Here is a 13,513-nt window from a genome sequence, read left to right as displayed (position 1 = left end):
CCTGTCTGGCTTCAAGATTAGGCTAGATAAGTTTATGGAGGGAATGGTTTGAGGGGATAACGTGATTTTAGTCAATTAGGCAATAACGTGCCATCGCTGGTAAAATGAGGGTCCGGCTGGAGAATCTTGCCTATATGCTTGGGGTTTTACTGATCGCCATATTTGGGGTCGGGAAGGAATTTTCCTCCAGGGTAGATTGGCAGAGGCCCTGGAGGTTTTTCGCCTTCCTCCGCAGCATGGGGCAGGGGTCGCAAGCTGGAGGATTCTCTGCGACTTGAAGTCTTTAAATCACGATCTAGAAACTTCAACAGCTGAGTTAAGGGAAAGTGGGTGGATCAGCTTATGTGGCCTGCATCATGCGGGAGGTCAGACTAGATGACCATAATGGTCCCTTCTGACGTTAAAGTCTATGAGTCTATAAGGTGATTACATTTTGAAATAAGCTTCTTTGACATTTACCAACTTTTCAAATAAAATATTACTTTCCCTTCCTCTCTTCTAATAAATCATTTTTATGTCCCTTATTTTTCATCATGCAGAAACCCTGTCACAGGATCCCATTCAATGATTAATCATGCTTATTTTGAGTACCACAAAACTGAGTTAAAGAAACCTGGGCTAGGATTGCTGCAGATTACAAAATATTAGGACGTTATACTTTTTCACAAGCCAAATATGTGAAAGGACTCCAAACTAACCCTTATTGATACATTTGCTCATTTCAAACTATGAAATATTCTCTCCTCCCCTTCTAGAAATCCGTGAAATAAAGTGGGAAACATATTCTCTTCAAAAGTGAATTTTAGATTCAGCATTAGAGTTCAGTTTCTAAATGATTATCAGTTGCATAAATATAAAAACACTTGATCAAGCAAAATATTTTTAATTAGTAAGCTGATCATAAATAAATCCATGTAAAAGAATTAACAGGATTACAAAGTTGGGTTTTTCCTATGTGATTCAGATTTCTTAATATGTATTATCTATCAGTCAACCTCATTTTAACTGGGCAAAATGATCTATTATTGAATATGCAACACTGCTGCACACTGCGCAATTCATTGTGTAGTTACATTTTTACATTTTCTTTACAAATGTAACACTTATGTACATTATATATTTTATTTCTACAATTCATGTACTGTATTGAAACTCTATAGTCCTCACAGGGAAAATGTTGAAGTCTTTTAGTGAATATGAATCATTCCTTTTAAAAAGTAATATAAACAAACACCATATAGTACTGCCCTTGGCACCTCTGCAAGAGTCTGACTCCAGAAAGGTTATCATAATAAATGTAAGAAAAAAGGTTTTATCTAATTTTACATATCATTAAGAAATATCATCCCACATAGCTACATAAATTCAACAGCTTGCAATAAACAGAGCACCATACTGCTGCACTACCGGAAACGTGTATAAACCAGTTAAAAATGTACTAGTGAAAGAGCATCATTACTCCTATCATTTTCAGGCTGAAGCAAATCCGTTAAATTCCTCCGTACGTGTATATTTTTCCTTTAGCTGCAAAGCTTCTGATACGGTGCTTTACACTGTTTATTGTGAAGAGCAAATGCCTGTTGCCATGTGCGTCTCTCACAGCTAACGTTTGTATTCAAAGTTGGGAATTTTCTTCTTCTTTCTTCCACTTTCACTTACAAATCTGCTGTTGAATATGAAGTAAGAATTCATAATAAGAGAATGCTGCCTCTGTCCGGTCTTCAACTAAGTGCTGGAAAAAATCTGTTTTGGCAGGACTCTCATCTCTGAAACATAAGAAAATGTATTAGTCATAGCACTAAACAAAACTATTGTAAAAACAAGTATAAGCAGGAAGTCCATACACTGCATATTGCTCTTGGAGATCTAGGATTCAGCAAAAAACGCCATTAAGTAGAGTTAAAAGGGAATTTTCCATTGAACGATTTTCTGATGAAAAATGCCCTTTTCACAAAAACCAAAATGTCCTGTAAGGAAATTTCAGTTTTGCCAAAGGGACAGTTCCTGGCTGCCCTCCTGGAAGGCTGCCAAGGCTGAGCACCCTGACTCTCCACCTCCCTTCCTCCTCAGGAGGGTTAGAGGCAGAGAATCAGAGCACTCAGCCTTCCCACCACCCTGGGCAAGAGAGATTGAGCACCCCCACTCTCTTCCTCTAGAAAAAGAGGAGGGATGGGGGAGAGGACGTTGAGTGGCTGCCAGAGCTTGTGAGTAACTGAGGGTATGTCTACACAGCATCTAGACACCCACAGTTGGTGTGTGCCAGCTGACTCAGGCTGTAGTCCAAGCTCTAGGACCCTGCGAGGTGGGAGGGTCCCAGAGCTCCAAAGCCCAGAAGTCTACACAGCAATGAAATAGCCCCACAGCCCGAGTCCCGGGAGCCTGAGTTGGCTGGCACAGGCCAAGTGCAGGTTTTTCTTTGCTGTGTAGACGTTACCTGAATAGTCCAGCTCTCTGCCTCTTCAGCAGCCAGGCTGGAAGGCCCTTGTCAATTTCACTTTTTGCCTGTGCTCAAATTTTCCGGTTTGCTGACCAAAATTGTTTTTTTCTTGAAAGTATCATGTTTTGACTTTGTAAAGTCCTGGACAAAAATATTTCAAAAACATGCATTTTTTCCATAGGGATTTTCTGGACAACTCTACTAATAAAGGTATCAGTTTTCCCCAGTAAAAAAAAATAAACTTCTTTCCTGTTATAAAAACAGGAGCTCTAAAATCTGGGTTAAAAAATAGGGAGAGGAAAAAAACATTAAAAATCTTTAGCCTTAAAAAACAAAACAAAGACTCAATAAGAAACAGTTAGGAAAAAAGGATTTTTGTGGAAGCAGGTGCCATGATTCTGTTGACAGCAACGGACTTTGCTCTGGTTAACTTTTAAACTTTTAATATAATTTTCAAGATTATAGTCACTGCTGACATATAATCCTCAATTTTTTCCTTCTGCAGGTGGAACAGAAAAAGGAGAGTGAAAGAGGCAATAAGGCCCCAATCCAGAAAACACTTTCAAACACTTTAAACATATCAACAGCATCCTTGAAGCTACTGCAAGCTAAAAGCTAAGCAAACTTTTTTGCAGAATCAGGGTCTTAGATTGGAAATTCACTGGGGCACAGGCTGTCTCCATCATTTGCACAGCACCTACTGTAATTATGCCCCAGTCCTTATTAAGGCCTCAGGATGCTACTGTAATCCAACAGCAGCAGCTAGGCTAAGAATTAAATACAGAATTTCAGCCCTAACTTTGAATTTCTTGTCTTTTATTAATTTGGGTGACAAAGATAATCTCTAGATAAATCAACTGAAATTACTGATAATCATTTCTTTAAATAGTTTTTGATGTATTCAATTTTTAAAGGTGTCAAAAATTTACCAAGATACAGATATTTCATTCTCAGTTAACCAAAAACATCTGAAAAGTAAGAAGTGAAAGGAAATGCTGACAGTTGAGCCAACAGTGCCACTCTAATTTACCTGAACCTCTTGCGCACATATAAAAAATAAGACCAATATTTGCTTCATGGACAACAGCCAGCAGCCAACATTCAATGTAATTTCTCTTAAAATCCTGTCAGACATGGTATATCAATCATTGTCAGAGATGAAAAATCTACTGACTGGATACAAGTATAAGCATTTTATGAGGTCTTGGTTTTTCAAGTAGGCAATAACTTGAAAAGAACAAGGACTTCAATAAAGTAATTCAATAGTATGTATAGCACTCTGATGAATTAGAATACAGGTCACATTTTATATTAAGGTTCCATTTTATAAATGGTTTATAAAGGATTAATAAATTATTAAATATTGTAAGCATGTTATAGACATTAGTAGCACATTAGTTATAGACATGGTGGTAGGCATACAAAGGTGTTCGAGATGGTTATAAACCTTGGTTTTCAGCTACTTATTGACCTGTCTGACTACATCTATAACAACCGATTAAGAAAGTATTAAAACATCCATTAATAATTTATTAACTCTATAAACCATTTATAAATGGAGCCTTAATATAAAATGAGACTGGAAATTGATTCAGTTACTTTAATTTATCATGGGGCACATATTGTTTAGTATTTTCATAATAGTAAAATATATTAATGTCTGAACTTTGACTTGACACTCTAAAATTAAATGAATTTAAATATTTTGTAAAGCAATCTCTGCAATTAAGATGTCTTTGATACCACTGGGCCTGATCTTGTGAGGTGCTCAACGTCTTCTAGGATGTGCTGAGTGCCTTTGCTTCCCACTTATTTCAATTAGAAGTTGAGGGCACTCAGTATCTCTCAGGATCAGGATTTGAGAGCTGCTATTATGGAATCTAATTCTGTTCCCCAGAAATGTATAAAAGATGAGATTACAGAAAGTTTAACTGTAAAAATACTTACTTTATCACTTGAAGAACTGGATTTAAAGGTCTACTGTCTCTAAGCCAGGATATAAAAGATCGGGCTCTCTCTGAAGAAAGTGTATCTAACTCTGGAAGTTGTGTCTGGTTGAAAAATGTAATTAGAAAAATAAAGTTTTATAATGCAAGGAAATATAACCCTAACAAATTAAAATAAATCATGCAGAAATAAATCAATGGTAGGCTGGAACAATTACTCTAAAAATAAATCCCATGTAAAGCTCCCCAACCGTGGATGACTGACAAATTAAACAGCCATTTTTTATACATTATGTTTCTAGGTACTGAATGGGTGTATATATATATATATAAAGAAACCAATTAGTAAAATAGGTACATGAATAAGAGTTAAAAATGGTTTGGGAGAAGATGGATGTCAGTCATGACATGATCCACAAGGGAAACAGTCCAATCTCATCCTACAAAATCATTTACTATGAATTGTATTACATATGCATTTTCTCTTTGATAAGCCTAAGTGCAAAGATTTCATCCTTAAATAAAATTAATCACTATATTTGAAGTACAAGACATTTTAGGAAACAGGCCTATAAAAATAACAGTATGTAGATAAATTCTGTCCTAACTGTATTCACAATTTACCTTCCCTTCCCTCCTCCACCTCCCCAAAATGCATTATTTTAACTTCTTCCCCACACAAAAGTTCCCGAGCACTGTCCTCAGGATTACTTTTACAGCCCTAAAGAGACCCACATACATACCACCACCACAAACTAGCCCTGAACAGCAACCCCCAAAGTTCAACACAAAGATTGGACTCGTCTATCTAATTGGCTGCACGATCATTGCTGAGCAGCGAAAGAAAGATGCTTCATTCTGCCTGAACTGATCATACTGCCTTTGAGGCTTGCTTAGTTTATGGGGCAATTAACATGGGATCAAAATTCATTTATCAGATTACAGTTTTAAAACTAATTACTGTCCTCTGTAGTAAATGGATAGAATGAATTATATTTTTAAAAGTTTCACTTACATTTCTGTAATGGCCAGTCATTCCCTATCATAAATTCATCACCCCTTTGCTTTTTCACTGAAAATAATAAAGCTATCTTTGCACCATCTATCTTCCTCTATTAAGATACTACTACCCTTTCTTCATTCAAATCCATCCTTAAAACCCCCTTCTACCTACAATTGCCAACTAATTATGGCTGAGTAGAGGGATAGTTAGGACTAGATTACACATGCAAAATAGATTTTAAAAACTTGGAACTAACATTGTTTTTGTGCTCAATTTCACTCTGACCACTCTGCTGCATGCTTCACTTCTCACCCCCCCCCCCCCAAACATCTGTTTTTTGTCCTTCATATTGTAATCTTTAGGGCAGGACCTGTTTTCCTGTGTGTTTCTACAGTATCTAACATTTAGTTCTACCTGAATACAATTCTGTTCAGATTTTTTTGTACAGTACAGTATCTTAATAAGGTCCCTCGGTCCTCAAAACAAAAAGCTGTCTTCTGACTTTTTGGAAATAAAATCTTAGTACTGTCTGAATCAAATACATTTAGGGGGAGATTTTCAAAAGCATCTCAGGGAATGTCAAGTCCCAGTGACTTTTAATAGTTGGCGTCCTTGTTACAATTGACCAAAGCTAGGAAAATTCAGTAAAGTTTAAATTCAACCCTTTATTCATTATCTGTTGTACTGTAGATCTTGTGAACTACACTGAGTTCACAGAATATCAACTCTCCAAACACCACTACCTCAAGAGGGTAAATTATGATTGGAAGAGTTCTGATATTAATTCTGGATTCCTTCATTTTTGACAGCTGAGTCAGAATCTCATGATTATTTTAATCTGCTTACATGAATCCCTTGGTATTTTTGTTTTTAGTGCTTTAGTTAAACTAATTTTACAATTTAAACAATTTTATGGTGCCCCACATTCTTTAAACATATGTTTAAAAGACTGGACAAAGCTGGCAAATGGGTATTAGCATTATGAATGTAATAAAATAAATCTAATTCAGTTTCATAATTTGATACAGCCAATACAAGGGAGAACGTAGATTACTTGCCAATGTATGTATTACATTCCATAGCTCATTAAAACACTTACCAGTTTCTGTGGTACAGATGCATAGTTAGGGTATCCGAGCACATCTTTTATGAAGCTATTATCACAGCTTTTCCCAATCCAAATGTAAAATATCTGTAAAGGACCAAAATCAATTTTAGCGAAGAAAATGCCTTGCATATATTTTAGAGTATTGAGTTTTCATGTTATATTTGTCTTGGAGTTTAGATTTAGAAATTAAATGAAATGTTTTAGTGATTTTGACTTGTTTTGGGGTTAAAATGTTTAGCACGATATTTTTCTGGTTTTGCGAGGTTTCATGTAAAATCTGATAACTTCATACAGAATTTGATAATTCTGCCAAGGAACTAAAGTTATCAGAATACATTTCTAATTCAAACGAGCTGATATTCAGCAATAGGAGCAGTTTCAATAAATGTTCTCCTACTGACAATGTTTCATACGGTTGCCTTATTAATCAATTGGCACCATCTACAGTTACATCATTAAATAGCATCTAAGAAACTACAGTAAGTACAAACACTTTTTGAAAACTTTTTTGAAATTAAAGAAGTATTCTCAAATTATTCAGATTAAGCAGGTCAATAGTTGTGACATTTGCAGGAAAATGCTACTTCATCAGTCATGCTGAACACTTTAAACGTACAGGGTTCAAATTTCTTCATTTCCAGATAACAAGACTAAAATATACTTTCTTATGGTACTTTAGTAGAAAACTATTTTCTTCAATTGTGTCTGTAGCCCTGCTTTCAATCACACAAGTATGAGCATACGTGATTTGCTAGATTGGGACTCTGGTGCATTCAGTTCAAAACAACAAACATCATTAAGGAAACAATTGAAAAAGAAAGCCTTAAGTTTCAGGAAGGACAATTTAAACTAACATTGATTGGTATACATGCAGAGTAATATGAAAAATTAACCTTTAAAACATTAATATCCATGCTTGTTTAAGAAATTTATCACAAAACTAGATATTTCAGTCATTTGCAAATTCAATGCTGACATTCAAGGTTCTCATTTGAGACATTAATTTAGAATCCTGGAATAACTAAGGTCGATTAACTACAGAGTATTGGTACGATGAGTTAGCTGCAATTAAAAGTCTGAAGTGAAACATATTTGTCTTATTCATATCAGATAAAAGCTACTGAAACAGGTAGCTTACTGATCCACAATCCATAAGAAAAGCTCCCTCTCTTGTCAGCTTCTCTGCAGACAACTTCTGAAGAGGAGGTTGAGGAACAACCCTGTCATTAACATGTATTGCACCCTGTAATAAAGAGTTACAGAAAACCTATTATATAAAACAGGACATATAATCAGCAGCATCAAGCGTAACTAGTTTTTGAGAAAATAGAAAAGAGACTTGTAAGTTTTCTAGTTATATCTTGCAGAGGGTCTCATTTAACAAAATGTCATATTTATCCTTATCTTAGGTCCTTCTAATGTGAATTACTAAAACTAATGATGATCTTTCTTCCATATAGATCTTTCTTCCATATAGATCAAAAGATGATTATGTAAGTGGTAATATAATTTATATGTTACAAATATACATATTACATTAAGGCCTGATCTACACTGGGAGGAAAGGGGGGATCGACCTAAGATACGCAACTTCAGCTATGAGAATAGCATAGCTGAAGTCAACGTATCTTAGTTCGACTTACCTCGCGTCCTCACGGCGCGGGGTCGATTGCCACAGCTCCCCCGTCGACTTTGCTTCCGTCTCTTGCCGAGCTGGAGTTCAGCAGTTGACGGGAGAGCGATCGGGGATCGATTTATCGCGTCTACACTACTCGCGATAAATCGATCCCCGATATATTGATTGCTACCCGCCGATCCGGCGGGTAGTGTAGACGTACCCTAAGTGGATTCTCATCCTGCAACTTCTAAACCTAAAAATAAGCCAAGAAACCTAACCTCTGATATCTAATGAAAATAAGTTACAAACAGCCACGGCAAAAGCGCCACAGATTGTCTGCCACCATCCTCCTATCTTACAGAAACATTATTAGAGCAGAACCATCTAAAATTCTACTCTACAGAAGTGTACTACATTGTCACTCCCAGATAGCAGAAATCCCCTTTTGGTCATAACCATGACTGGCATATAGGTTAAAGCAGCTAACAAGGCCCTCAGACAAATCTTGGGCGTTGGCTACACAGTTCTGAAAGGGCCTAATTGACCAAACTGTCCTGCATTTTCAATTTTTTTTGTTGCAGTTTCTGCTTTAAACAACAGGGAGGTTGTTTAAAAGCCTATCTGCAGCTGAGGAGGAATACAATTGCCAGGCCTACAAAAGTTGGATCACCTTGCCAGTGACTGTCTGCCCCAATGCTGAAGATCTATTTTAAGGACGCATGGACCTTTCTGCACAGAAGAATTTGGAAATTTACATACGTGATTACATGCCCACATCTGGACTGAATTATGATAACTATATTCAAAAAAATGTAGCATTGATTTTAAAAGTCCACAGAAATACAATACAACTCATTAGTGGTCTTGTGGGATTTGTACATAAAAAGAAAATGAGAATTATAGGATATAGCCTGGAAGAAGAAGAGCTAGAAGAGACTTCGCTGTACACAATTATGATGAGCAACAAGAAAGCTGATCCTTGAAACTCAAAGGAAATTTAAAACCAACTACAGGAAACACTGATTTAGGCAAAATGTAATCAACCTATGGTATTCATGGTTGTAGAGGTCATCAAGAAACAGTATGGGCACATTTTAAAAGTTACAGAATAACACTATTAACATGGTAGCTATGCAAGGCAAGACAATAAAGGAAACTAAATCTCGTTCTTCAGGGCCAAATCTGTGTTCATATATGCATGTGTCAATGGGCACAAGGACAAAATGTAATGCTTATAGCATAAGCTGATCTCTGCAAAGATCAGGAAAGATTTTTTTTCTCCAGCTTACAAGTTGACAAGGTGCATTATATTTATCTTGATCCTTGAACAACAGGCCTGTCCTGTTGTCAGTCCAAACTATCCGAAGTTTTTCCCTGCTCAAATGACTTTCTTAATGACCCATAAGTAGGAGCTGTGACATGTCATAAGTTATGAAAACATGATATCACTATAATGAACAAAGAAAAACTGGGATTAATTGGTTTGAAGAGGCCCTCTTTTTGGCTGTTTCTAATATAGCTCAACTCTGCAAGGTTTCCTTTAAAAAATGTTGTTAGGACAATAAGAATAAAAAAATAAACAAAGCAACTACTCGGTAAATATTTTGAACTGAGGAAATACCCTGGCAAACCCATGCTATGCAGAATGAAATATTTAAATTAACTTCTGCCAGTGAACAAAAATACCAGACTGTTTTAAAAATATAGTTCTGCAAGAGACAAGTGGGTTAAAATCCTTTGGCACTAGGAACTGGATTTTCCAATGAGATGTGCCGATGTGTTTCCATTAACACTAAGAGCTTAACATACAAATATGCTGACTATAGGTGTTTCAGTGTCAGTAGCAAAAGAAACAAAACTTGGATTGGCTTGCTTAAAGAAACTGTAAGACAGTTAATTGGGTGTGTGAAGTGCCAGAAACACCGATTAATTCATACACCAGAGTAAAGTAAATTTAGCTTCCTTAAAATCATTAATCAAACTTTGAAATAGCACTGGTCAAAACAGCTCGCAAGAAATTTGTCAGCTAAACTAGTCAGATTCAATGACCATATAAAAATAGTTACTATGTAATGCTCTTTAAAATACTTAAAGAATATTCCCAAACAAATAAAACTTTTAAACTAGAGTTAGGGATGTAAATTCATAAATGACAAACTTTTATTGTGGCATTAGTTATTAAAACGCAGACTTTATGGTTCTGCAAACATGGTTAACTTTCAGAGAGGTAGCCGTGTTAGTCTGGATCTGTAAAAAGCGACAAAGAGTCCTGTGGCACTTTATAGACTAACAGACGTATTGGAGCATAAGCTTTCGTGGGTGAATACCCACTTCGTCAGACGCATGCGTCAATACTTCTGCATGCCTTTGACGAAGTGGGTATTCACCCACGAAAGCTTATGCTCCAATACTTGTGTTAGTCTATAAGGTGCCACAGGACTCTTTGTCGCATGGTTAACTTTGATCCTGAGTAATGCCCATTCTATTAATTAAAAGCCCCATTACTTCCAATCACTATACCTCATCTACATTTTAACAGTCAGCAAAAAACCTTAATGTTTTTGTACATGTAGTTTTAAAAGAATCCCACTCACCTCACACCCAAACCACCAAGAAAAGACATACCAACATCCCACTTCATCCATACACAATGGAAAACCAGCTAAGTATTTATCATTCCACTCTGAGCCAAATAACTTCATCCACCTGTATATACAAATTAAAACTCCCCAGCATATCTACTTTATTCATCCTTCCCACACGGCTAGAAGAACTTAACCTCTAGTAACAGACCTAATGGATATTATCTGCTCTTCTTTATATAAATTGATGATGACAGAGTACCACAATCACTGAGACAAACCTTTGGAGGATATTTTTATCTATTGTATTTTACCATGGCAAGCACAGTAGAAGTAAATATTTAAAATTACACCCAAAACTTTTACAGGAACTGCTGGTGCAACACTACAGTAGGTTCAATAGATATTCTATTTTATTCAGAATTAAATAATTTATTCCATAAGAAATGGTTTTATACTGTACCTCATTGGTCAATCTATCTATCCTGTACAAGCTGGGATGTATCATTTTCATCAGATGAACAAGAGGCTGACTCTTTATCTGGCACATGGCATATATACGATCATCCAAGCGTGTGCTAGTGCCAGTTCTAAATGCTTTCTGTAAGAAAGTATGTTGACATTAGGCATCTTTTATATGTTTTGTATTGCTTTTAAACAAATCAGAGGTAAAATGTTGGTTTGGCACTGGCCAAAAAAAAAAAAAAAAATCCTGTTATGAATCTCTCAGATATACAGTTGGCAAAAACTTACTTAATTTTTCAAAACGAAATATTGGCATTAAAATATTCTAAAATATCCAACAAATCAAGTTTAACCTGAATGGCAAATTTGATGCATTTTAAATCCAATCATCTTTCCTCTGCTTATGAAGAGGATGACAACGACCAAAAGGAAGATTGTTTTCCCCATTTAGCATGATATGATATTTTGTTGCTTCCATCATTTTCCTTACCTTTATCCATGACAACTATTATGGTTGTGGAACTTATTGCCACAACATATCAATGAGGCTCAGATCTTAGTAGGAGTCAAAAAAAAGAATTAAATGTTTACTTGGATAACAAGATTATATCCAAATTTACAGTAGTAAAGATTAAAAAATAACCAAAAGTTTTGGAAGGGACATAAATCCTCATGTTTCTAGACACAAACCAGCCTCTACCAAATGGGGATTAGAAATACTTTCCTTGAGGACAGGTTAATCCATAAACTGTCTTCTGCACAATTTCTTGCAACTTTCTTTGAAGCAGTTGGCATTGGCCACTGTTAGAGACAGGACATTGGACTAAATGGAATGGTTTGATCCAGTAGGGCAATGCCCATGTTCAATCAGAAGTCTCTGTAACAATAGAGTCAGACCTTACTGGATCTGTATCTTTTCTGCTCCAACATGAATTTAAAGTAAAGTATTCTAATTCTTTGGTCTGTCATGTTTCTCAAATATTTCCACTGTCCTTTCTGTACCCCACTGGGCTTCTAAATGAGAAAGAAAATATTTTTCTGTTAATCTCCCCAGCTGCTGTTACTTTTAAAGCAATGTCATCTATGTGTCTTTGTGCTAAAATATCCAATTTTGTTGCTCTTGTTTGTTAAGTCTTCCAGGGTACCCTTAATCACTGTCCTATGTTGATCCTGGGCTATCTGTGAGCCTCAAAGTAGATAAAAGTTTATGAGCCTCTGATTTGAAGAAATTCCACTTTACTATTTAATTTTAATTTTAGACAGAGACCTTTTGTTTGGAAAATGTTGTACAGGCTATGCAAGCTTTAAATATGAACATCTTTCATCTTAAGCCAAGATCTGTTTTTGGGATCAGGGCCCGAGGAAAGTGCTCTTTCTACCTCCACCCTTTAAATAAGATTTTGCTTTTATTTTAAAATGAAAAACTTTCAAAAGTAAACATTTTAAAGTGTTTGTAAACCTAGTGCTATATTAAGCATTTCTTTGACGTGAAACCCTACTTAACAAATACATAGTGTTAACTTGCATCATCAGTTTCTCATTTAATCACACGCGAGACTGACATCTGATGTTACCCATTTCTCTTTAGAGATCTCAGGTATTGGTCACACATGTTTGAGAGTATTTAGTTTATTTGCTTGAAATTGAGAAAAAAGAAATAAATTGCTTCTAGACAGAATTTCAAGCAAGACTGATTCAATCCCAAATTTTAGAAATGTTAATGGTTACAACATTGATTTTCTAATTTTTGTTATGAAATGAAAGTGTAAACAAAATCGATATGAAGTTCACCGGACCCTCGCTAGAACACGCCTCTATATAGCACGAATTCGCATATAACGCGGTTGCGGCCATGGATCCCTGAAAATTTTAGTCAGGAACTGATGACATATCATTAGCTACATCTTTTTCATGCAAATGAACTCTTCAACAATTTATGTACAAGGATACTTTCTTCAAAAATAAAGTGGATAGCTCACAATAATTTAACAAAAGGGTCTACATCAAAAGGGGAAAGAAGCTAGACTATGAATCAATGTTTACAGCCTGCCTTAAAGCTGAAGACTTAAAGAAAAACACTGCTTTGTATTTGATGCCCAACACGAACAACACTATATTATAAAGTACCTGTTTGAGAAGAGCCAAAACATATAAAGGAAACAGTCTGAGGGAATTTGGTGCTATCAGTGAGGATTGCTGCAGGTTTGAGGCAGTTGAGATATATGCTGACAGTGAATCTACCACAGCATTCACTAAGGCATCTCTTGCATCTGAAAGACTTGATGAAACTGACCGATCCACAGCTGCAGAATTAAAAGGAGACAAATAAATAAAAGCCTTAATTGCTGAATCTT

General features: G+C 35.9%; 1 protein-coding gene across 3 annotated transcripts in view; it reads right to left on the bottom strand.

Moving 5' to 3' along the window:
• Positions 1-419: 419 nt before the first annotated feature.
• Positions 420-13,513, bottom strand: part of SEC24B (SEC24 homolog B, COPII coat complex component) — an 88,922-nt gene continuing 75,828 nt past the window's right edge. For all 3 annotated transcript variants that reach the window (XM_026659858.1, XM_026659859.1, XM_026659860.1), the window contains 6 exons: positions 13,287-13,462; positions 11,158-11,295; positions 7,633-7,737; positions 6,486-6,578; positions 4,385-4,488; positions 420-1,766 (listed from right to left, as the gene is read on the bottom strand). In XM_026659858.1, coding sequence (XP_026515643.1) covers positions 1,652-1,766; positions 4,385-4,488; positions 6,486-6,578; positions 7,633-7,737; positions 11,158-11,295; positions 13,287-13,462 — 731 coding nt within the window. In that variant the 3' untranslated portion in view covers positions 420-1,651. The remainder of the gene's footprint in view (positions 1,767-4,384; positions 4,489-6,485; positions 6,579-7,632; positions 7,738-11,157; positions 11,296-13,286; positions 13,463-13,513) is intronic.

The sequence above is a fragment of the Terrapene carolina genome, unplaced genomic scaffold (assembly GCF_002925995.2).
Source record: "Terrapene carolina triunguis isolate 2854851 unplaced genomic scaffold, T_m_triunguis-2.0 Scaffold706, whole genome shotgun sequence".
Lineage (NCBI taxonomy): Eukaryota > Metazoa > Chordata > Testudines > Emydidae > Terrapene > Terrapene triunguis.
The sequence above is the reverse complement of the archived record's forward strand: the minus strand, read 5'-3'. Positions and strand labels throughout refer to the sequence as shown.